Genomic DNA, 24,963 nt, shown 5'->3' with positions numbered 1-24,963 from the left:
GGTAAAATTGAATGATACAGTGGGTTGTTGAAAACTATGTTGAAAGCAAAGGGTGGTGGAACATTTAAGCACTGGGAGAAGCATTTGTCAGAAGCCACTTGGTTGGTCAGTACTAGAGGATCAGTCAGTTGTGATGGTCCTAGCCAATCCAGCCCCTGCATACTGTAGAGGGAGATAAGGTCCCTGTAGTACATGTAAAGAACATGTTGGGAAAAGCTGTTTGGGTCCTTCCAGCCTCTGGAAAGGGCAAACCTCTCTGTGGAACTGTTTTTGCCCAGAGATCTGGGTGCACTTGGTGGGTGATGCAGAAAGATGGGGATGTTCAGTGCGTACCACAAGGGAATTCGATGCTGGGGGAGTGCAGTTAGTAATTCCATGTATATATGTATATAGACCTGTGTGTGTAATGCATTTTAATTCTTGTTTATTTGTATATATATATATGTATTTTAAGCATGATGTAGTGATGTTGAATAATGGGTGGAATGTCATGGTTGTGTAATTTTTGCTATTGGTATTCCATATCATAACATCATGTGGAATACAGAGAAGAACTACATGTCTCAGAGGACCTCAAGGTCAGAGAGGGAAACACGTCACAAAGTGATGCTGGCTATTTCTCTCACTGCCTGGCAGTGGGTGTGGGTGTGTTTCCAAGCCATGGCGCCTTCAATTTCAAAGTAGGCTTCTCAGTCTTTGGAAACCTCTCTCTTTCTCTTATTTTACTTGATTTATTAGCCTCATTTTAAATCAGATTGTATTATATTGTTATCTTGTATTCCAATATCATAATTAGTAAAATAAGTTTTCCTCCTTAGATCGATGCTGCTGCTCTGTTTGTTTCCATGAGCCCAGCTCCCATCTCCCTACCCCTTTTTCCTTTTTCCCTTCCCATTTGTTGAGGGATGGGGGACCCACAGGCCTACTGCCCCCCTGTCATGGACATAGATTGATCTAGATAACTCCATGACAACTGTCCCTTAATTTATTTCTGATTGTTGGTGTATTCACTTCCTGCTTGACTGGTTATGTAGCGGGAACTGGTTGTGAGTATGAGTTCAACCACTGTTTACTCACTTACTGCAAAACCTGTAATGTGAAAAGATTTCTAAATCTGCAGAATATCTCCTAAACGACCATTTTAAACAAACAAAATAAAAGAAGACACAACTTCTGTGAAGTGATAAAGATGGAGGGAGTTGGACTTATTCAGCCTGCAGAAGAGAATGCTCTGGGGAGATGTTACAGCTGCCTTCCAGTATGTAAAGGGGACTGATGGGAAAGATGGGTACTCTGCATCAAAGTCAAAAGTCATGATAGGACTGAGGAGAATGATTTTAAAATGAAAGAGAGTGGATTTATATTAGATGTTAGGAAGAAATTATTTTCTTAGCAGGTGATGAGACACTGGGACAGGTTGCCCAGAAGCTGTGGATGCCTCATCCCTGAAAGTATTCAAGACCACATTAGAAGGGGTTTGAGCAACCTATTCGCAGGAGGGGGATTGGAATGAGATGATCTTTCAGGTTCCTTCCAACCCAAACTGTTCTAGGACTTGATGATTATATGATTGTCCATTAGATAGCTATTCAGTCATTATAATCGTTTACCGATGACTTGTGTAATTCCCCAAAAGTCTATAAGACAATCACAGATCTTTGTACTTTTTCTTATACGCTGCGCATCTTAAAACTCCTAGGGTAACTTTAGTAAATAATAAGCATGGAGTGTAGCTCCCAGTTTCAGCACAGGCATCTGCTGATCAGCTATACCGGTGCTAGCACTGAGTTACCATCTACAAATCAAAGGAAATACACACAACCAAGGCAAAGTAAACACACATAAAAAAAAAAGAGCTTTGTATCTTTTATAACCCACACTATCCATAGAACTATAGGAATCCACTTCAAGAAATCAGTCATTTATTTTATGCAAACAAAGAAATAGGATGCTTTTCTAAAATTTTGTCTCAATACCAGGACTTAGTTATACAGTACATCAAAGTCAGTATACAGCTTTTTTCCATTTTACTGTAACCTCTGTAAACTAACAATTATATTGCATTCATTGTATATATCACAATGAAAGGCTGTGAACCTGTGCAGTCCCCATTCGATCTACCGAAAGCAGCAGAGTGGAACTGTCATGTTGGTGCATGACGTTAAGGGGTAGTAGACATATTGGGAGTCCAGCCCATTTGATAAGCTCGTTCCAATGTCCTCTTGCAATCCTGTAGAACAGTACTAAAGGTTATATGTGGGTACTGCTGCACCAGCTGCTCTACTGTGGCTTCATTCACCTGCAATTGAAGAAAAGAATCCAAAATGTGAAAAAAGTGAACAAAAAGGGCAACGTTATTCAAACTAAATAAATAATCAAACTGGACTCCTGGAAGGACTAGCAGAATTGGGCTGTCTATTGACACAGTAGGCTTCATTTATCAAAAATATTCAGAATTTGATCCTCTTTTAGAGAAAAACACAAAACAAAAAATAACCCACAACAAACCTACATAATGAACAGCTCGACTCCATCTTAAAGGGAGAATTTTGATACAGCATTCTAGTACACACTGTTTGATTATTTTCAATTGAAAGTGAAAAAGCAAAGAAAGATGAAGCATCTCCATTTGTAAAAAGCTTAGTTAGAAAACTGCAACAGTGTTTAACAATATGCTGAACTATTTAAATTCCATACATAAACAAACTGGCCACTCCTACTGTACAAAACATAATTATTCATAGACAGGCAGTCTTCTTTAAGAGCACACTGCATATATTTCTTCCTTTGTCTTGAAATAGAAACACACTACTTTAACAATACTTAAGCAGACATGGGTTTGAAATTTCTCTTGGCTTTGGAAATGGAAATTGATTCAATTTTTTCAATTAATTTATGGTACATTTTTGTTACTTTTATACATGCTATGCAGGAATTAGCCCTGAAATTAAGTTCCACTGTATGGTGGCTTTCAACATGACCACAATGATAATTAAGAGATAATAACTAGAAGAGTAGAATGCAATCTGTTTTATATTGTAGGTATATAAATTGGTAATACAGGTTAATTTTTCCCAATGTTCCAGTACCTGCTTGTCTTCATGTACCTCCCAGTCAGAAATTTTTGTTTTAGTCTTTTGGTGTGAGGCTATCAATGAACAAAGGCTTTTGTGGGCAGAAATGAGGGGATCGATAATTAAAATATACTAGCTTGTTAGGTCAGGGATGTCCCTTCTAAATCTTAAACATCAAAGATAGCACCTTTTTTCTTGATTAGACAGGGCAGTCAGACAAGCCAAGCTAAATCTAACACCTTTACAATTGCAGCTCTGTGAAAGGATTAATTTGTCAATTATTTTTAAGCTGATTGCAGTTCATATCACAAAAGCAGACAGCTTCCTTCAGCCTTCAGATAAATGAAAGATTAACTGAAGAACCATAACTCCTATGCAGCTCTCTTTAAAATCCTTGCTAAAATACTTGGACAGTTTAAAATATGCCAGTGCTATATTTAAGCGCTGAATTGCCTAGATCAGTAGCATGTACAACAGATATCGTGACTTGCTTTCTCCCCACAGTGTCCCACAAAACCAAAAAAAAAAAAAAGAAAAGAAAAAAAGAAAAAAAAAAAAGTACTGAAATATTTACTATCCTTACAAAGATCCATCTTGTGAATAATATTTTAAAGCACAGTGACCACGATATCTAATAATACTTTTTGTCCTTAAAAGATAACAAGGAGTGCATCCTTCTAAGCAGTGATTGCTCACAATGACGGGGATAAATGAAAGGTTTAATATCCAGTTCTTCTACTTTCATAATAGAAACACTCAATCTTCATTGGAAGTTTCATCTAGCTGAGACTGACTTGGATAGAAAACCGGTTTAACTTCCTTTCATAGTACACACTGTACTCTTTTGGCAAATTACTACATAACAGTAACCTCTTCCAGTGCTGATAAACAAGAAGTGACTTTTAATAAATCAAAATGAAATCAGACATAGCACAAGTCCTCCAAAATATTTGATATTTATAGCTGAATACATACATACTTTCAAACTGTCAGCAGCACTTCACAGAAATATTGCTTGGAAGGGAAGAATTTCCGAAGCCATATTTGCTACTATTTGCCTATTCAAAAATAGTCCAAAAGCCTCTTTTCTTTACATTTGTGGTGCACAGCCATGGCAAAATCTATAACATTACAAGTAACTTCTCTTTGCGGTAAATCAGCCAGAATGAAGATACCCCTGCTACTCCTTCCTCATCGGAAACTTGGAGAAGAAATACCATCAATCCATTCAATATTTTAAAAATATTAACAGCAGATAGAGGCTATTATTCTTTGACACAAACCTGTTAGATGTTATTTGTTAGTACAGCATGGATATTATGGTTTGAGAGAGCAAATTGGTGCAATATTATAATCAGATTTTCTGTTATGGGAAACAAATAATACAAATTTGTTACAAAGAGGATGTTCAAATACAGGACAAGAGGCTGTGATCAGAGAAAGCCATACATCCTCCATACTTGGGGTTTTCTATCCAAAGACTGAACACATTTACAGAAGCAAAACTCCAGCTACATTAAAGTAACTGATTTACTGCAAGGCTAACTTAAGTGAAATAGCGTGGCCCAGAATAATAAGGAAGACAGATGATGTTACAGTAGTATCTTTTGGTCTTAAAATCTATGAAGAAATCTATGGTAAACCATTTAGTGCTAGCCATTGGTCATTTTATTTTTTTAAATAAATTACTGCAGTATAAATAATACATAATACAATTATTACTAATTACTACTTCTGATATCGAGTGACAAACACAGTTAAAAGTAAATATAAGCATGAGAGAACAGGCAAAACCACTGCAGAAGTGACTTTACAACAAGGTCAGATATTTTATGAACAAAACCTGAACAGTCGGGTTTCCCTGTTTTTGTTACAGTGTCATTTTAAATCTTTTGATCCCAGGCAACACTAAGTAGTACCAAACCATAATTTTGTCATCTGTTTTAGCTTAGATAGCGTTAATTTTCCTCAAAGAGGATGTATGGCACCGTGTTTTAGATTTTTGATGGAAACAGTGTTGAACACACACGAATGTTTTAGCTGTCATAGAGCAGTGCTGCCCAGAGCAAAGAAGGTTTCAGCTTATTGTGCTGTCTTGCCAGTGAGGGGCTGGGGATGCCTAAGGAGCTGGGAGGAGACAGAAGGGATATTCCACATCATGTGGTATCCTGCTCAGAAATAAAAGCTGAGGTAAAGAAGAGGGAAGGGGGAAAATGTGATGTTGTTTGTCTTCCCAAGAAATCATTACACATAATGAGTCCTGCTGGTGGGGAAGAGGCTGAACACCTGCCTGATGATGGAAAGTAGCAGAGTAATGTCTTGTTTTGACTTGCTTGCAGCATTGGCTTAACATAGTAGGTGTCCTTATCTCAACCCATAAATTCTTGCACTTGTACATGTCTGGTTCTTTCCCCTTCCCATTTGGGGTAAGCAAGTGAGAGGCTGTGTAGTAGTGAGATGCCTGCCAGGTTAAACCATAACGAAATCCTATGTATACACTTGAAAACATAACTGCCACAGAACGAAACTACCTGAAGTTTAAAAAACTGACTCTCATGATAGAAGAAGTTCTTCTCCCAAACTTCATCATAAATAATCAAATATACAAAGGCTGCCCTGAAAGTAACGTCTCCTGTTTTATTCTGTTGGCCCACAGCATCAGAGGCAGATGTTGGTGGTACAGCACTGGAGGCTGAACTCCAACAGTATTCCATTACATGTTGTTGCTGTGTGACAGATGGCAGCAGAGGGGCAGCCTAACAAAATGGCATCTGGTATGGAAATGTGTGTAAAGCAATTGTGTGTCATTGAGCTCCTCCTTGTGGAAAAAATGGCACCCACTGACATTCATCAACACTTGCTGAACATTTATGGAGCCAAACAGTGAATATGAGTGCAGTGAGTTGGTGGGTGGTGTGTTTCAGCAGTGACAGTGTAGCACAAAATGAAGAGAGTCTTGATAAGCTCACCCATTGAGATTTTGACTGGACAAGTATGTGGAGACGTGAATATAGGCTTCAATAAATTGGAAACAGTGGTGGCAATGCTGGAATATTGCAAGTTTTGTGGCAGATGGATCCCACAAATGCTCACAAAGGAACAGAAAGAACACTATATGCAAGTTTGTCAGAATCCTGACTAAGCCTGGAGGCTCAAACATTCACAGTCAGGCCAGAGAAGAATACAGTCTTTCTCCTGCAACACAATAACATCAGCCTCACACAAGAATATTGCCAGTCTTGTCTGTATTGTCTTAGCGCGTCCACCAAAGGTGCCTCCTGTGTTTTGGCTGATGAGAGATGGACTATATAGGTGACATTTTCCCAGCAACGATGCCATCAGCTATGAAACAGTGGTTATCTTTGCTGGTGCAGATTTTTATGAGCAGAGCATGCAGACTCTTGTTCATAGCTAGCAACAGTGCATAGCCAATGGTGGTGACTATGTTCAAAAACAGCATTTTGTAGCAGAGAATTTGCTCTATCAAATAGTGTTATTGTGCTTTTAGCATCTGTTGTTTTCATGAAAATAAATATGGAACATTATGTTTGGAGAGGCCTATGTTTGTAACTTTTAGTTATACGCAAATAGTTTTAACTCAAAGAAAATAACTGTAAACAGTGAAAAAATCACAGTATCACAGTATCACAGTCTTGTGCGGGTTGGAAGGGACCTTAGAGATCATCGAGTCCAGGGATTCGAGCCTCCTGTGTAGCAGAGCGGCACTTCTACCACTTGCACCACAGGGGGGATTCGAACCTGGGTCTCCAGTGTTGCAAGCGGCATTCCTACCACTGCGCCACCTTCATTGGACATATACTGGACAAGATGGATTCAATTCAAGACTATATAACAGAAGAGTGAAAAAGAAGATCCTACTTGGTAATGGGACAGCCTGTATGGATCCCAGGCTGAGGAACAAAGCAGGATCTTTAAACTACAACTGATTCCATACCAAAATATTTATAAATCTTGAATATTTGGTAAAAAACTAAAATAAATAGTGTAAAATTTTTAGTATCTTAGCAATAGAATAAATCTACACCATATAAAATTCAGGAAAATATGAGAAGTCAAGAAAACTTTGTTCCCTGTTAATGAGTAAGATAGATAAATAACATCTGAGTCATGTCCCTTGGTATTCTTCTCATAAGTTTCCCTAATAGTAGGATTAAGATGCAAAGAAGCCTTATGTCTAACCATTAGAACAGAAGCTTCTGTCTTGCTGTTAAGAAGCAGTCTGGCTGCTGATAAAACAAAAGCACTGAATGCCATTCCCAAAATAAATTAATTACTTAACGAGCAATTTTCCATTCTCAGTTTGAAAAGTTTTGTTCACTGAATAAGAAATAAAGATCTTCACATCTTAATATCCCTTAGAATGTTGTATTTTTCTTCCACTTAACTTTTATTAATCTTTATGTTTTGATTTGTCGCAAGGAAGACTTTTGGCTAAAGATAAACTAGCTAGATTACCTAATGCATAATCACACATTTGAATTTGAATAGCCCTTCAATTATGTTTTAATACATAATGAAAGAATGCAGTCCTCACTATTAAGAGTCAAAGCAATATGTGTGTATGAATCTGGTCATCAAACAGAAAGAACAAAACAACAAAGTTCAGCTTAAAACTTATCTTTTCTGACATAACTTACTCTAGACCACCATAAAAACAAAGCAGATGAGTTGCAGAACTGTCTGGAGAAAGTGATATCATACCCTCCTAGCTCAATTGGAGCGCTTACCTTGAAATAATGGTTTTGAATTTGTGTTGCTTAAAGATATCTGAATACATAACCCCTACCTCCCTGAAGAGAACAACTGACTTTGTGGCAGAAGTTTTGTTTGGGTTGAGGCCTCCTGAATTTTTACTTGTGCGGATGGTGTAGATGTTCAAAGAACACTTCCAATGTTATCTGCACTGGAAAAAAAAAAAAACCAACAAAAAAACAACAAAAACCCACTTCCTTACATGACAACTAAGAATTATCTGGGAAAGAGCATCCTCTAGTCCATGTGAAGTAGATGAACATCCACAAATGGATTGAGGGAGCGCTTCTGTGATGAATAATTTCATTCTTGTTCTGCCATGTATACATAACAATGTGTGTCAAATAATGATAAAAATGGGAAACCTGCCTTCTTATTTCCTTCTGCTCCTCAAGTAAAATGATCGTCAAGATGAAAGGTGGAAAAAAATTCCCTGTGGTCTACAAATATTTTTTCCCAGAAGAAACTAGCTGGCATTTATGAGCTGAATTTTCAGATTAGTGATTTTTTACGTTTAGATTATATTGACACTATAGTTTTCAATTGATAATCTACTCCCAGAAAAATATCTACTTAGATTTTTGATCTAGCATGTGAAGTTTACTCATCTCATCTGTATGCCATTACTTACTGATTTGCACACCATTGCTAGCACATCGTGAGAAACTACTTCTATGAAATCCTGAGCTGTCACATGAAAACTCAAACTGCAAGCATTAAAAAAAATGAGAAAATTTTTAGGTTTTGCCATGTCATTTCAAAGAATTGCAAGGATAATTTCAATACTTTTTTCTTTGATTTCTAGATCATAAAATAAAGAATCTCTAAAAGTTTCAAATGATCCCAAAGATAATTGTTTAGGATTAAGGTCTACTTTTCTTTACCTTCTGCTTTCATTTTGTTCCCAGGACAGATCTGATTAAATTCATGGGAGTCAAGTTTTCCTAATCTTGTTAAGATAAATTAGGGATTAAAGTTGAAACCATCAGTTGAACCAGACATTTCTTTTTAATGAGACTGATAGCTTCATTCATAAATGAGTAAGATAAGCAGGAATTTTCCTACACAAGACTTCCCCACTTACTTTTAGCTAATTTGCTAAAAGTTGATGTCATGTCCAATAGATGTCTTGAACTAGAATAGTAAGTGGCAAATACAAGGCTCTTAAAGAGCCTTTGGTTTTAATTCTCATTACTCCTTTAATACGATGAGTTACAGGACTGTTTTCATCCCCAAAACCCCTCCTGTAGTTGTATCAAGGGCAGTCTTGGAGTGCACTTCTGATTCTAAAGCTACTAAAACCTCAAAAAGTGTTTGGTTTATGTCAGTCAGAACAGTCAGTACAAAGAAATAAGAGTAGAATCATCACCCAAACTGGAAGTTTTATGCTGCTCTACACCATGAAGAAGTATTCACCACTAATCTACAAGTTTTCTAATGTAAGGAAAAGATGCAGGGTAGCATCTAATTCAATTGATAGTTCAAAAGAAAAAATATCTTCACTCCAAGTGAAATCAATAAGCAGACACGTGATTTGGTAAGAATTAAACAAAGTAATCAAACTAACAAAAATCTTAGGATCACATTAAAAAAAAACACCCTCAAAACCCAAGGAAAATCCCACACGTTTCCTCCCCCTCCCAATCTCTCCCCCCCCCCCCCAAAAAAAAAAAGGAATATTACAGCAGCAAAAACAACAAAACAACAAAATAAAACCAACAAAAGAAACTTGCAGAAATGTACTAGTGCAAAGATGCAGCACTAGGACTTCTTAGGGAAACCTGCCTGTGCTCCTCCACGGTTTGCTTTTTGTAACATCCCAGAATCGTGGACTGCTGAAATAATTGCTGCATAGTATGGAATGCAGCTCTTTCACAACATCACAGACACTCTCCTTCTAGGGACAATGCAGGTGTTTTCTGTTATGTAACCTTCCTTTTGTTCAGAAGGGTTTTATTATGAAGTTATTGAAATTGTAGCATTATTGGTATGCTATTCTGTCTCAGTGTATGTAGGATACTATTACACAAAAGACCAATTTGCATTTAGTGGACAAAAAAATGAAAGAGTAGTCATTGTGTGCATCCATAATTAAAGATTTTAGAAGCACTTTATGTTCCAAATTTTTCTAATGTTTTAACAACAAAATCCAAAATATTCAGAGTTACTAAAAACCATGTGTTTTCATACTCACTTTCTCTTCTCTAAGCAATAGTTTGCTTCCCAAGTCACTGTCCTATAGAAAGTGTACTTAATAACAAATGTTTGATTTCGTTTTCTGCTAATAGTTGAATGAATTATATTCTCAGGTGGCCCAATTATAACTGTTGCCTGTAGCCATAACAAAATTAAAGATTTCTGGAAACATTTTGTGTGAAGTGCACTTGATCACTGAAGGCAGACATATTCCACAGAGTTTCAATGACTGCCCTCATGCCCAGGGGCAGACCCTTTGTTTAGGACTTTAATAAAATTACAGCACTACCAACATCAGCACAACAGCCTATAGTCCAAATAAAGACCCCTACAATTTCAACAACAACAGCAACAAAAAGATGTATTTTGACTTAATGGATGCAGCTGCTAATAAAATAAATAAATAAATAAGTAAATAAAGCACGCACAAGCACATGTAACCATAGTAGATTTGGACTTATAAAAATGTGATTCTAAAATATAAGTAAGCATAGAATTTTTTTATACTTATTTTTTTCCCCAAAATACTGTTGTACTATTATTTTCATGACATTCAGCAACTTAATTACGTCAAATGTCAGCAATTTATTTTCCACTTCTATTTGGAAAGGGGAGGAAGCTGGTAAGTAGTAATATCTGTAATTGTTTCTGTGGTATGAAATGAAATAAATGGAATACACAAACTGTCTAATATTTGATAGTAGCATTTTTGGAAGGATTTCAGAAAATATAATAAGGCCACTTTTTAAATTCTCCCCCTCCTCCTCCTCCCCCTTCCTTTTAGTTCTTTGCTTACATATTGACAGAAAGATCTAGTCCTAGAGGGATGAGATTCCTTGTTGTTTATACAGGTGCCTCAAACTGCTAGTCCCTGCACAGTTGCTACAGTCACAGAGAGGAAAGCGTTACTGCAAGCTCACAACATAATCTATTTCAGGCTTCTGTGAGTTTGCACAGTTTTCTAGAAGAGCCAATGTTTCTGGTCTTGCTGTGCTAATCATTACTGCCATCACATTATTGAATATTAAAGTTAAGTGATAAAGATTTTCAGTCTCAATTCTCTTTGCTTACTGTGAGGGCTTACTTCTCCATTATTTCAGAGAAACCTTTCTAAAAGAGCAGTTTAGTTTGGCTGGTTGCTTGGCTTGCTAACTTTGTTCATTGTAATCAGATGAACTTCTAGACTCCACCTACATAGCTGTGCAAGGTAAAAATATTACTAGCATTATAATTATTTCAAATGTATGATGAAACTCCATGCACTGCTTTGTTCTTACATATAAAAACTGCAGTTAATAAAGAGCCATATACAATGAAATTACAGTGTTTATTTATATAGTGATAAATATTCTTTCACATTACTTTCAGCCTATTGAATTAAAAGCACCAAATATTTTCCTTCTTATTCTGTTACACTGAGACTAATTTGAGTATATTCTAGTGTGGTACTTGTCAAAATGGGAACCTGTAAAGATAACATAGAAATAATCCTCAAAATGTGTCAGCTGGCAAAAACGATTTCAAATTTTTGAGGACTATGCTGCTTAAAAAATCCTTTCTTTTTTAGTATCATAAAAATGCTGACTACTTCACTTTGTGTTTTCCTTAGTAGCTGTCTGTATGCTGATTTCAAACCACTGACCTGTAGTTGAGGGCCCATCTTTTTGTTGCAATACAGCACATTTCGGAGTTGTTTTTAACAGTAAGAACAACTCATTAACTCAAGAAGATTCCACCTATAGCCTACTGCCACAGATATGTTACCTAATTAATAGCCTGGTGGATAAAAATATTTTGGTAAAGTGAGAGTTAAATCAGAAGTACAAAAGCATTCAGTTTGAATAAACAAATCCTTTTTTATATTTTTAGTAGATGCCTTCATTCATACGTGTAATGGGTCTGTTATTCTAGCTAACCAGGAAAAAAATATATTCTTCTGTCTCCTAAAATTATTATACTGAAAACCAATAAGAAATAAATGCTATTTCTCCCCATTTGTGCATTATCAAGGATGTAACTAGTTTCCTTGTAATGAGATTCACAGATTTTATGAATCTAAATTATTCATTGCTTGTAAAGAGACGTTTCATTGGCAGCTTTTATACTATACATATAAAATTAAAAAAAAAAAAAAGAAAGAAAAAAACCAAAAAAAATCACCACGAGTATCCTTTTTAATATGCAGCAAAGCCCCCTCAACAAATTATAGTGATTTAAGAGAAAAATAAGTGCTATAGAAATGTTTTTAAAGGAAAGGACTGGATATTTTCAGTCCTCTTCAAAATCACAAAACCACAATTTCAAATCTCAGAATGAACCCCTTAAAAAATAAAAAGAAGAAATGATAGCGATTTTTCTAGGCTTTTGATCAGAGTAAGAATTGTTAGCATTTTCTGAAGATGAGAGGCTGATTGCTGTACTAATTATATTAAAACAAGCCATGGCCAACTTTTGCTTTTCCACTTGTGACCAAGAACAGCTTAGCACAAAAACTCATTTGAAATTTAAAGATTCATCTAACACCTTATCTCTAGATATTTTCACTTCCTTTGCTTCAGCTTCAAATTTAAATAAAGAGTTTGTGAATTAAGGATAAAAATGTTTCCAGACATGCTTAATAATGCATACATATAAATTAAACAGAACATTCTATTTGTCTTTCGAGTTCTTTTTTCTTTTTCCACAATCTGGCACTTCCACACATATAACAACAACTGCATCCCAGTAAGTATAATGATTTGCAGTTTGTGCAGGATAAATACATTTCAAAATGTTTCTAAAACAGGCTTTACTGAAGAACAAATCAATAAATAATTTTTTAAAATCTACCAATTTTCTAAAAATCTTACTTAGGATACAAATGATTTCTTAATTGACTGTTTCTATGTTTAGAGGTGATTAATCTTCCTTGTGGTAATACAAAAGTTTGAGTTTTTTTTTTTTGGTCAGCTGTACTGACCATTGATTTCAGTGCTCAGTAAAAGTATAATAGGAAATACATGCTACAATTGAACTGAGAAAGTCATCTGGAATAAGCTGCAGACTCTCAGATGCATTTTCATTAGAAGTAATCTGAATTTCCAAAAAAAAAAAAAAAAAAAAAAAAAGAGTAAGGAAAAAAGGCCATGATGATTTATTAACTGACACTGAGTATGCATTCACAGCCAACTTTGTCAGTCTCACTTCATTTTGTTCACACATAGCTGTGAATGTTGAATTTTGCAGGCCTTTGTTTTTCAGCATCTTCTTTCTGCATATTTTCTCAAGAAATGTCTCCTGCATTTAAATGGCAGCATGCTCTATAACCATTGCAAATAGCACCACAGCTATTTGCTGTAAAAGTATCTTGAAATATGAAATTCTGTGTGAGAAAAGTTGAAAACAACATGGGAAGATAATTCTGACACATTATTCAACCAGCCAAGCTATCAGCCAGAAAAACATGTCAAGTTTTTAGCCATGATTTCCTAGGTGATATCCAGCCATTTTCCATAAAGGTGAAGAGTTCAAACTGCCATTATTTAGAGTTGGTTGGGATTTTGTGAAAGCATGATAAAGAAGTGCTACAAAGACTTCTTTAAAATGAATTCTAGCAATAAATAGCATTGAGAACATTACTCTCTTTCTCTGATTTATTTTGGAAATATAAAATACATGATATTTAGAAATAATTATTAACTAGGTGTAGGAATGTAAAACACTGCAAAGAAACTTGAAACATCTGGATTTCAATCTGTGATTCTGATGTGGGCTCCAGTTTATGCCTAGAGGATGCATATAAGGCTCTTAGGAGTCCTGATGTCTGTGTTTGTAAAACAAAAGCAAGTGTCCTGAAACTGCCCACAGGAATCCCCAGATTCCAGTATCCCTTTAGCTGCACAAGAAACCAGTCTGAAGACTTAAAAAATCACCATTATTTACCAGCTGGATTTATAAAGGACGCATACTCTTTCATAAGCTGTGATAAAAATAGAGATAAAATTAACATTTGGTTTCATGGACAGCCATGTTATTGGCAGTGGGAGGCTGGGCAGAAGTGAACTAAATACTGCCGTGGACTTGGAACCAGCACTCTGCCTCTCCTAGCAAACAGGGAGCTGAGGAAACCACTTGACCCAGCTGAATGAGCAGTGGCTGAGTGTTTCTGTGCCTTCTGCAAGTCCCACAGCAGGGTGGGGGAGGCAGGGTCCACACCTGCAGCTCTCCTCTGTACAGGGCACTGGGAGCTGCATCTCTTGTGTGGCCCAGGAAGCAGGACAAAAGGAGGCAGCTATTTGCTGTGAATGGGCCTACAGAAACACTACAGAAATGCCATGGCCTCTGCACCAATTCCAATCCCAAAACTCTAAAATGGCTCTCCTAAGATGCCAGCTACTACTGATCTAATCTTTTACTGTTTTCAAAGTAAATGGAGAATCAGAACCACAACGTTCATTTTTTGTAATACATATAGCCTGTGCTGTTGCACATGCTGCTATGTACACACACATAGGTATGGAGATGTACAGTGATGTATCTGCACACAGTTCTTGCTGAAAACACATTCAGGACAGTGTTGTGTTCTACACTCTGTCTGAGAGGCAATGTGTCCAAAAGATGGGTCTCTGTCAGGGGTGCTGTAAGGCCAGTGTGCATCCATGAGAGCCACCAAATGGGAGAAGATGTCTCTGAGTCTTCTGGTGCGTGCTCACAGGCAACCAGTGATGTGCATTGTCCAAAATATGAACACTTGCAAACATTTAGGGTCTACCTCCTAAGTTCTGAAAAACTTCTGGATGTCTGGATAATAGGCTCTTAGAGCCCGTCTGTTGTTGATCGTTAAAGGGACTTATCTCACTCTGCCTGTCCAGTACACTGGAGGACTCTGCAGAGATCAAGCTAGCACTACCAGTGCTGGCCATGGAAATACAAGCAGTAGGTTTCACCACCATACCTATATAATAAGATCTCTTGAGTTCTGATTTCCTGGATGAGATGCTTGTCTTTGGCAATTAGGCTGCCACCAGGACACAGGCCCAAGCATTCAGGTTGCCCCACACCTCTCCAGCAGTATCAGTGCATTCAGAGCTCTATAAAGGCTACAGAAACCACTGCTATGTAGTGTGGAGAGAACCAGATTTGACTCCATTATGGAGATGCCAGTGACAACTAGGAAAGAAAGACGTTTTCTCAGTAACCTTGTCTCTAGTGATCTTACACTGAAAAAAATATTATTTCTCTAGGTACTGTAAAACAAAATATGGATAGCTCTGAAAGATTTTTAGGATTTCTTGATATTCGACTTTTTCTGTATTTTGTATTCTGTATTCCATATAGTAGCAACTATGTTGCTATTAAGTAACATTAAATGTTGAAAAATGCTCATTAGAAAATTTCATCCTAAATACGTGCTCTCATTATGATGATCTCATAGTAAAGTCAGTGGTTTTTATGAGATTTCCAAATACAATGACATTTATTTTCAGGCAAAGAACATATTGGTCCTGTGGTGTGCATGTTAGATGGTAAAGAACATGATAAAAAGAAAGGTCATGGCAACAGTAGTTTGATGAGAAATGAATAATTTGATTATTTTCATGGTGTGGATCAATAATGCTCTGCATCTACTGAAACCCACTGCCTGAGGGCACTTAGATAATCAATGGCGTAAAACAGAGACTGCCTTTGCCCAAGCTTGCAGCCTCTCTGATCTTTCTTGGGAGGACCCTTGACGCCTTTAATTTATGTCAAGAGCATATCAAAGAAATTCCACAGAGCCTGGGTCATAAAGGGTATTTTAGTGGCAACCATTTGAAGTCTACGTACATATGTTCCTTATGTAACTCTGTTTAAGTACTTCCCCTCCCATGCCTAGGAATTCCTAGAAAAGCACAAATGCTACCTGGTACCAGTGTAACAATCAGTGTCTTGAAAAAGAAGGCTGGCTAAAAGGGGAAAATCTAACCCAGTCTTTGCTGCAAGCTGGCAACAGACCAAAGGCAAGAATTTCAGTCAACAGGGCACGTAAATAAACCCTTTTGCACCACCAAAGAATTCCCTCTAATGATGTGCTGGACGCTGACATTTTTAAATTAAAAGAGCAGTCACTGGAAAAAATTAGTTCTGCATGATACTGGAGGGAGACAGTTGAAGACATGGTTTTCTTCAGTAATTTCTCTGTTCATCTGCAGTGAAAAAAGGGAGCTGGCATCTTCCAGCTGCCAAAAACTTTCAAGTCAAGGATACTTATTTCATTCTGTCTGTGGAGCTATTTTTCCCATCAGGGCTTCACAAGCAAGAAAATGTTTCCCTTTAGAAATCCTAGCATCACAATGCTTTAACAGTATTTCTTAACAAGTTTGGCTACCATACTTCAGACACATACACACAGACACAGCACATGCACATGCACACGTACATGCACACAAACATACACACTTGCAGGCATACAGAGTCAACACTGTTTTTCTATCTGCATGGAATTTTTGTCAGAAAATACTATTTTTCCATCTTGCAATTGACGTTAGAGACTAAAAGACAGTAGATGTTTCATAATCATTTGTAAAGAGCTAGGGAAGCATTAACCAGCAATTAAGAGAAATATGGACTGCAGTACACAGAGTTTAAGCAGTGAGGTAGTAAAACTTGTTTTAAGCATCAACGTCATTGATTTTCTATAGCAGTTGTAGACGGGATAAAATTATTGCACTTATTAGATCTTTGTTGATTGTTCAACATTAACTAAATCCACAAAATAACTATATGTAAAATTGATCAGGTGATTCAGGGTCAGATCTAATTCCCAGGGTCAAGTAACCCTTTGAACATTCTCTAAGTACATAATCTTAGCACAATCCATCAAAGAAACTCATGCACTCTTTTCTTCTATTGGCTCTTATAATACACTAAAGTTTAGGAGATTAAGGGGAGTCAGCATCAGTAAGACAGAGCAATTCATCCCAAGTGCTAAACCACTCCTTGCAATGATAACTTTCTAAAGCTGGGTTTACAAAATCCTATTGCTAACTTTAAACTGACCTAGAAATTATTATTCACCACCAGCTGAAATACTGTGGATTTTTTTTTGTTGTCGTTTTACCTTTTTTTTTTTAAAACTGTCTTCCATAAAGTATTGCAAGGTATGCACAGTAATGTTTTTGAACATGAAACAGTTTAGAATTAGAAAACATATTTCTTCAGGTTATATCCAACTAGGAGTTTGCACACCTGAGATATATGCTTCTGATGAGAATCACAAGCTTGACCCTGAAGTTTGGTTTGTGATGGCTGAAGGATACACAGTCCCTGTAGGTGTATTTTCAGATTTGAAACCAGAGACTGAACTTTCAGTGACTCAGCTATTTCTTCCCCAATCCCAGACATCTTTCCCTCTCATCTCTGAATTAAGCCATGATTCTTGAAGTCTATATATAGAGTGATGTGGGACTGTACTCTCTTGATCTTTCTACTTCTAGTGACTTTCTAGGTAAAAGCATCCTCGTCTAGGAGCTTAATGAAAATGGAGAATATGATGTAACTACTAATAACTATGAATGAATGCTATCTGGACAACAGTAGAGCTAGATTCTGTTCCTTGTGCTGGGAAATGCATTTTCCATCTTAGGAGACATGAGTTTTTCTCTCATTTGTTAAGTACAAGAAGATGGAATTGTCAGGAATACAACCGAATTCACAGCTGAATAAGAACATGTAAGTTAGCATCAGACAAGTAATATGCTTCCAATGGCTATGCATTACCTAGTGGGTTCAATTTGCTCATAATTAGAGTGTGAAATAGTGTCAGGAGACGGCACCCCTCTGAGAGATGTGGGAACAATTCCCAAAGGAATGCTATATTGTACTTTACTGTCAGTAGTATCTGACATGGTTTACAAAGTCATGAAAAAACTAAACTACATCCCAGGAATCACATTTTTCTCCTTTATGGATGGACAAGAGGGTGATGAGCTTTATGGGAAAAAGCAGAAAAAGAAATATATTTGATATAAGACTGTACCATATATTTGAATGTTTAAAAAACATCAATTTATACTCACAAAATTCGTCAGGTAGTGAACTAAGGCGCTCTGTACACTGAGGTTCTACCTAAGACATCTGTTATTGTTGAGTCTTAATGCACATAATACGATATTTTTCACTTTTGAACAAATCTAGAGTGAAAATCTTTTTTCTGCATGTTTATACTGAGGTGAGAGTAGAGTAATGAAAAGAAAAAGGCAGCTTTTGGTGTTAGTGAAACTCAGGGGCCCCTGAAGCTAAAATGTGAGGGAAAAGCTTCAATTTGAAGGATATTAACTCAACGTTAGTTTAAATACATTCATAAAGATACAGAACAAATATTTTAATAGTCTCTGAAAACAAGTAAGGCATGAATGAGCTAGATTTGTCTTTCCTCACTCTGACCAATATTCCTACTTTTTTGGCCACCGCACCAAACTGACATTTTGAGTGAGGCCTCCCTAATGTGAAATTCATTATCTTGAATACAAGCCAATCTTGCATCTCCCTTTTTTTCCCCAAAGGCTTCCAAACTTAAATGTAGTTATGCCTCTTTCTCAGCTGAGGAGGAAAGTTGTCACTTACACTGAGTTCAAACTATGGAATAGTATTGTGTAAAAGAGCAATACTATAAAGCTTATTATTTTTAATGAAATTATCTTATAGGCATTTTTAACATATTCCAAGTGAGAAAGCTAGATATTAAGATTTTATATACATACACATATATATAAAGTATTATGTTTTTATTCTCCCCATCTGTTTTCAAGACCATTACCTAGGAGCAAGAACACAGACTTATAGAAAATCACTCTGGAGGTAGCACTGCAGTATTTTTAGTATTCTATTGTTTCTTTTTTCTTCTTTTTAAAAGAGAGAGCAGTCTATCATTGTAATGGCATGACATACCAATCACTTTTAGCCAAAAATACTCAAAATTCTCAGAGGGCAGATTTTACATAAAACTTCTGTGACTATTTGAGGTTGTAGGTGTAGCCTGTGGGTGTATTTTGAAAATCTATGTCAGCAAAAATTTATAATGCTCTTTTTAGCTCTCTAGATACTTTTTAGCAAAATATATGAACACAGTGTACCAGGAAGTTTAGCACAGCAGTAAATACCAAGCCTATTCGTACAGCAAGACACAGTTCTATTTTCCCCTTCTCTCTCTCCCACATTTACACACATCAAAACTCACTCTCTCACTTGTGAATGCTGCTTACCTGATCACACCTCATCAGCCCTAAGTATCTAAGAGACTTGCTGCTTTGTGCAATTTGGGTGGCTCCATGGTCTGTAATTTCCTTGCACCACCCAACATCCACCGTCTCTATTGTCATGCTGTATCTTCCAATGGCTATCAGAGCTGTAAAGAATGTGAGACACAGAATTAGAAAACAGTAAGCTCAGTTATATTTATAGGCTAAATGATATTTAAAAGGAATAGTCAAAAGCTTTTTATACCTTGCAACAAATACTTTATTTTAGCATTTTGTAACTGTAGATTAGCCATCAAATAAGGAATACGGATATACAAATACACACACACACAAAACCAGAGATAAACAGATCTTTTGCTACATTTTTCTATCTACTTAATTCACACAAACAGACCAGTTAGAACAGATATTCCATGTGAACTCTTTTAATTACTTTATTGGAAGGATCAAAGACAAATCAATTGAAATTGAAATAACTATAGAATTATAACTGATGTTGACAAAATCAACACCTTTTTTTTTTTTTTCCTCTTCTTCTTTTTTTCTTTTTCTTTTTTTTTTTTTTTTCTCAGCAAAGTGATTTTGCAAGGACAGCACAAAGAATAACAGGACATTTCCTGTGTAAATGAAACAAACAGATTTAGGAAAACCTGAAGGTATCTTAAGACATGTATTTTACAACACTGTTCTAAAACTGTGTTTCCTAATGCTTATAATGACGTGACAACAATCACCACTTCACGTTCATGTTTTCTTCAGGAACACTCTTCTAATTAAAAATAAAAGAGTAAAAAGGCCAAAGGAAGGAATTAGAACAGGAACTTGAATTTGAACTTTCAAGAAAAGAAAAGAAAAAGGAACTGGAAATTCCAAAAGGACTGAAAACCACTGAGAATCTGAACAGCTTGAACAAGCTTTCTCATGACATGGGTAGTCTGGAATGACATACGGGATTCAGATCACTATCACCTTGGTCACCAGAGATTATAAAACTTGTCAGGAAATGTAGGCTCAGAAACTGTTAGTCCAGTTGTATTTTATTAACAGCAAAGAGCAGCTGCCTTCAATAGCTGAAAACTCAGCTTAAGAAAAGTGCAAGGCTTCCAGTGAAGGAAGTCAAGAGGCAGGATGTTTGCTCTTCTTATTCTAGATATAATGCAGTTGCTAAAATGGAGATGAAGGAGTGACTTAACACAAATAATGGGAATATAATTAATTAATTTCAGCAGATGTAGGCTGATTCTGTTCATACTACAGAGCCTTCTGGCATGAAAAGAAAAAGCTGGCAGCCTTTAATATTCCAGATGTTAATCTTAGCTAATCAGGGTATATCTCAGTGCTGGGAGCAGAGAGAACACACCTGACCTTGAAGTAGTTTTGTAGAGACCTGCACTAACGGCAGATGACATAAAGAATAATTTGTTAAGTTTTAAATATTCAGATGGACTAGATTTGCAACCAAAATCAGCCAAAAGAGGCCAAGTACATTCTTAGAAGCTGTGGAAGATGGAGTGGAACACATTTTTTTTCCCAGCAGTTCACCAACAAAGAGCAATAATAATTGAATTTTGTAGCTGACATCACAAACTTTTGATATCTGTGTAGTTTCACTATGATTTCATCGATTTCAACAAGACAGTACCAACTCCCTATTTCCAGTACATCCCTAAAAACAAATCCTAATTCAACAGATGGGTACATTTTTATATAACAGAATATAAACCTTTATTCCTCATAGCCATTTAAAAATGGCTTGCACTTGACATGGAGATAGAGCCTGAAATTTTCAGTACTCTTTTTTGTAATAACAAAAGATAGAGGAATTTCAGAATACTTCATGAAAAACGTTTCAGACTTTCTTGTTGTGCTGAAAGCCTACTCCAGAATACTATCTGTTAAGTATAATTTGAAACACTTCTCTTTTTTTGAATATTTCTGCTAGATTTAAAAAGTTACTACAATGTCATCATAATGAGAAAACAAAAAAGCACTCCTTTTCAAGGCTTTGTGAAAAAGGGATAAATGGAAGAAAATCAGCAGAGAATACTTTCAAGGGAGTGTCATTAAAGATCGTCAGATGTCACTGGAGAAGAATTCTCCCAGTAAAGGTTTTACAGGAAATTAGACATATAACTTCTGAGAGTTCCTTCATAACACTTATGTTAGAAAGAAATCCTGGGACAATGCTGTTGCTATATTAAAAAAGGCTGTCAACACTTTGTGAAGAAGGCTCAAGATGAAAACATAACCTGAGGATCATTATTCCAATAAGCTACCTTAAATATGGATGAAAAAGAAATTTCATGCAGGTGATTCTATTTGCTCACAGTGAACAAACTGGAAGGATGAAATATTCTATTCCTTACTTATACATACCATTGTATAGCAAACTACTCAAGCACAACCATATTCTAACAAAGTACAATTCAAAACATGCTTTTATACTATTTAGTACGTGTATCCTTGCATTTTGGCATTTTGGGGGGCCAAGCATTTAATTCCTAGAACAGGACTTAAAATCGTATGCAAGTTTTACAATTTTTTTAATATGAAGACAAGCATTTACTTTGAACTACTACTACTTTGAACAGGAAAGGGATTTAATAATTATTGAAACGAGAACAAAATAGTTATCAAATAACATATTATGAAGTCTCTTTGCAAAACTGACTTTCAGTTCTTGTCTTCTGAGGACCTATACTTTAACCTGCCATTTCACTGAAGTGTTAAAAGAATGAAGAAAATGAGTAAGATAGCTCCAGGGTCTGGAAAATCTAAATAACTTCTGTAAATGGAAATGTATGTGTATGGTTTTTTCATTCTCACTATTACATTCTGTCAGTAACCAGATAAAACAGAACATGTGACTTAAAGGTAGTGTTAGACAACCACAGTATTTTTCATACAAGTAACAATACTTACAGGAACAATACAAAGTGAAATAAAAATGCCTGAACACACTCATGAATATGACACACACACACACAAAAAAAATTGACTGAAAACAAATATCCAACTCTGCAACCTTGGACATTCTTGGGTAAGAACACATTTTACGGTTCAGACAGTTGTTTATCTGATGCCTTCACATGTTCTTTGCTTTATTTTATATGAAAATAATTGGTGAAATTTCATGCTGCAATCCATCTACATGTCTGATCTGTGTTTCAAGTATGTTTTAGGCCAACCATGCATGTGGTAAGCTTCAGGTTTGGGACAACTGCGTGGACATTGCTTTCTGGTTGGCCTTTCCCCTGCAGCATACTCACCAATGTCTCTGTTGTGACTTTCTGTAGAGCCTACAGATTACATACTCACATATTTGGTTTCCCATTCAACAGTATTAAGTATCTGGGTGTTCTTTAGTAAATAGGTATACATTTTTCTTATTTAATTACAAGTGATGCTAGAAATCAATTATGGTATTACAGATGGTGTCTGCCTAATGGCTGTTACAACATTCTCTCAGTGTTCTAGCAGAAAATCACAGATTTATGTTCTACTTTGCTACTATTTGTCCCCAGATTAGCAGATGCCCTTCTGGAAATAAAACAAAATATTTTGACAAGAGCGTATTCAAAACATTTCACTCTTACACTGTAGTGATAAATCACAACAGTTAATCTGTGAAATGCACAGAGCATGCCACTGTAAAACACTGTCAGCATTTTTAGAAAACTTTACATGTATGTAATTGCACCCTAATGAGAACAGTGCTGGTCAGAGAAGAGATCAAGCCTCCAGCAGCACCCAACAGCTGAGGCCAAAGAAAGAACATGAGAACAGATGAAAATGTAATGATACTTTCACCATACACCTTTCTCATGTGAAAAAAAATTACAATCTGAACCTTCTGAAGTAAGGCTGGTGCCTGTATGCTTCAGTAAAGTAAAAAAAGACCACCTTTACTTGTTTGTTTTTAACATGCCGTAAAACTTGATTCATTTTGTGACTGCTCAGATCCCTTTCAAATGCTTTCTGGAAATCCCAGCAGACTGAATCAACCAGGCCTTCCTTATTCCTTGCTGACTTCTTCAAAGTACTCTGATACAACTGTGAAGCACAATTTCTCATAACGAAGCTGTGTCAACTCTTCCCCGATATGTCATATTTATTCATGTGTTCACTAATTGTACTTCTAATTATTGCTAATTTGCCTTATACAGATGTCAGGATTATCAGTTAATATTCCTCCGATCTTCCCTGAAACTTTTTTCGAAATACCTCTGCCTAGCAGTCCTATGGTAGTTTTGCAGGGTGAAAGTAAAGATTAGACAGCTGTTAGCAGCTCGGCTACTTTGTCTGTAAGTTTTTTAAGAAGTCTTGGATACACTCAGTTCTTCTGCTTCAATGAGCATGGTACTTTAAGCTGCAAGTTTCAGCCAGGAGAATGTTTGCATTGCTCAACAGCTTCTTCCCCCCCCCCCCCCTCCTCTGACTTCATTTGCCCACAATAAACAGAACACATTGCTATTCTCAGAAAGCCAAGGCGGTAATTTAACAAGGATGTGTACAGCAAAAGCCTTATAAAGCAAGTATGGATTCTTTGTCTTACAAACTTATAGCACAATCAGCAATAAAGAACAGCCAGAGGTATGCTTCTATCTGATGAGAACCAGACTCTAGATATAGCAAATGACAAAACAGAAAAACTCTGCACACTAACGTTGAGGTGGGCACACAAAAAGACACCATTTCATTTACAGTTGCTGGCTTTGACATATGAACTTCTCTGAAAGTGAATATTTAACAGTGCATCCAATTCTTTTCTCCCCTTTTTCATGCTTCCACTTATTTTGGCAAAAGCAAGTTTTCATATTTCTTTATGCAGAGTTAGGTTGGAGGAATGGAAATCAACTGATGCACAGCTCCTACAAAGCGGAAGATAAAGTGTAATGTCTCTAAATGGAACTGGACCATCACCCCCTCAGCCTTGAGCTGTATTATGTCAAAATTTCTCCAGTTACAGTAGTACTGGTAATTTGTTGCACCCAAGAGGGTGAAAGGCCACACGCAAGACCAGGTATAGGTCTTTTAGATGATCAGCTGGAATAGCTGTGAAAATAAAATAGATTTTGTCCTTAAAGAACCACCATTAGAAGCAAATAGTAATTTAACTAAATTTCATTTTAAACAGGTGTGGATATATGCATCTGCTACTATGGGCACAATTGACTGCCTTAAAGTGGAAAGATCCAGTAGGATATTGAACTCCTCAGCTGGCACAACCAGAGAGATGAGGCTGCTGTAGTTATTTTGTAGGATATGCTTGGAAAACTCTACTTGGCAGTGTATCACCTTGAGGCTTTCCTCCTTATTTCTAGATTTAAAGTAAAAAAAACCAATCTGAATATAGTATTATGCTATTAAGTTTCAAAAATTGCAGCAATCTGACTAACCACAGTCATTCCCTAAGTATAAGAATGTTGTAAAAGTCATTCCTTAAGTATAAGAATTTTGTAACATAGAAAGTAACATACTTCTCTTTGGTATGAAGAGCCAATATCAGGCCCAATCGTAATTTAATTTTAATGCATTTTTTAAATAGTCCAGGTTTTACATAATTTTTACCTCCTCAAATTTCTTGGAAATCTAGTATACTAAGCATAATTACTCAAACAGATTTTTACTAGCACAAACCTACTGATCAATAGAATACTTCCTTAATAATTCACAGTTCATTTTTAACAGAAAATAAACCT

The 24,963-nt window shown here is 36.3% G+C and overlaps 1 protein-coding gene across 1 annotated transcript in view; it reads right to left on the bottom strand.

Moving 5' to 3' along the window:
* Positions 1-1,853: 1,853 nt before the first annotated feature.
* FBXL17 (F-box and leucine rich repeat protein 17) overlaps positions 1,854-24,963 on the bottom strand; it is a 274,061-nt gene continuing 250,951 nt past the window's right edge. The window contains exons 8-9 of the mRNA XM_015849457.1: positions 19,265-19,407; positions 1,854-2,299 (exon numbers count right to left, since the gene is read on the bottom strand). Coding sequence (XP_015704943.1) covers positions 2,162-2,299; positions 19,265-19,407 — 281 coding nt within the window. The 3' untranslated portion in view covers positions 1,854-2,161. The remainder of the gene's footprint in view (positions 2,300-19,264; positions 19,408-24,963) is intronic.

This window comes from Coturnix japonica, chromosome Z (genome assembly GCF_001577835.2).
Source record: "Coturnix japonica isolate 7356 chromosome Z, Coturnix japonica 2.1, whole genome shotgun sequence".
Classification (NCBI taxonomy): domain Eukaryota; kingdom Metazoa; phylum Chordata; class Aves; order Galliformes; family Phasianidae; genus Coturnix; species Coturnix japonica.
Note: the sequence above shows the minus strand (reverse complement) of the source record. Positions and strands in the feature narration are given on the sequence as shown.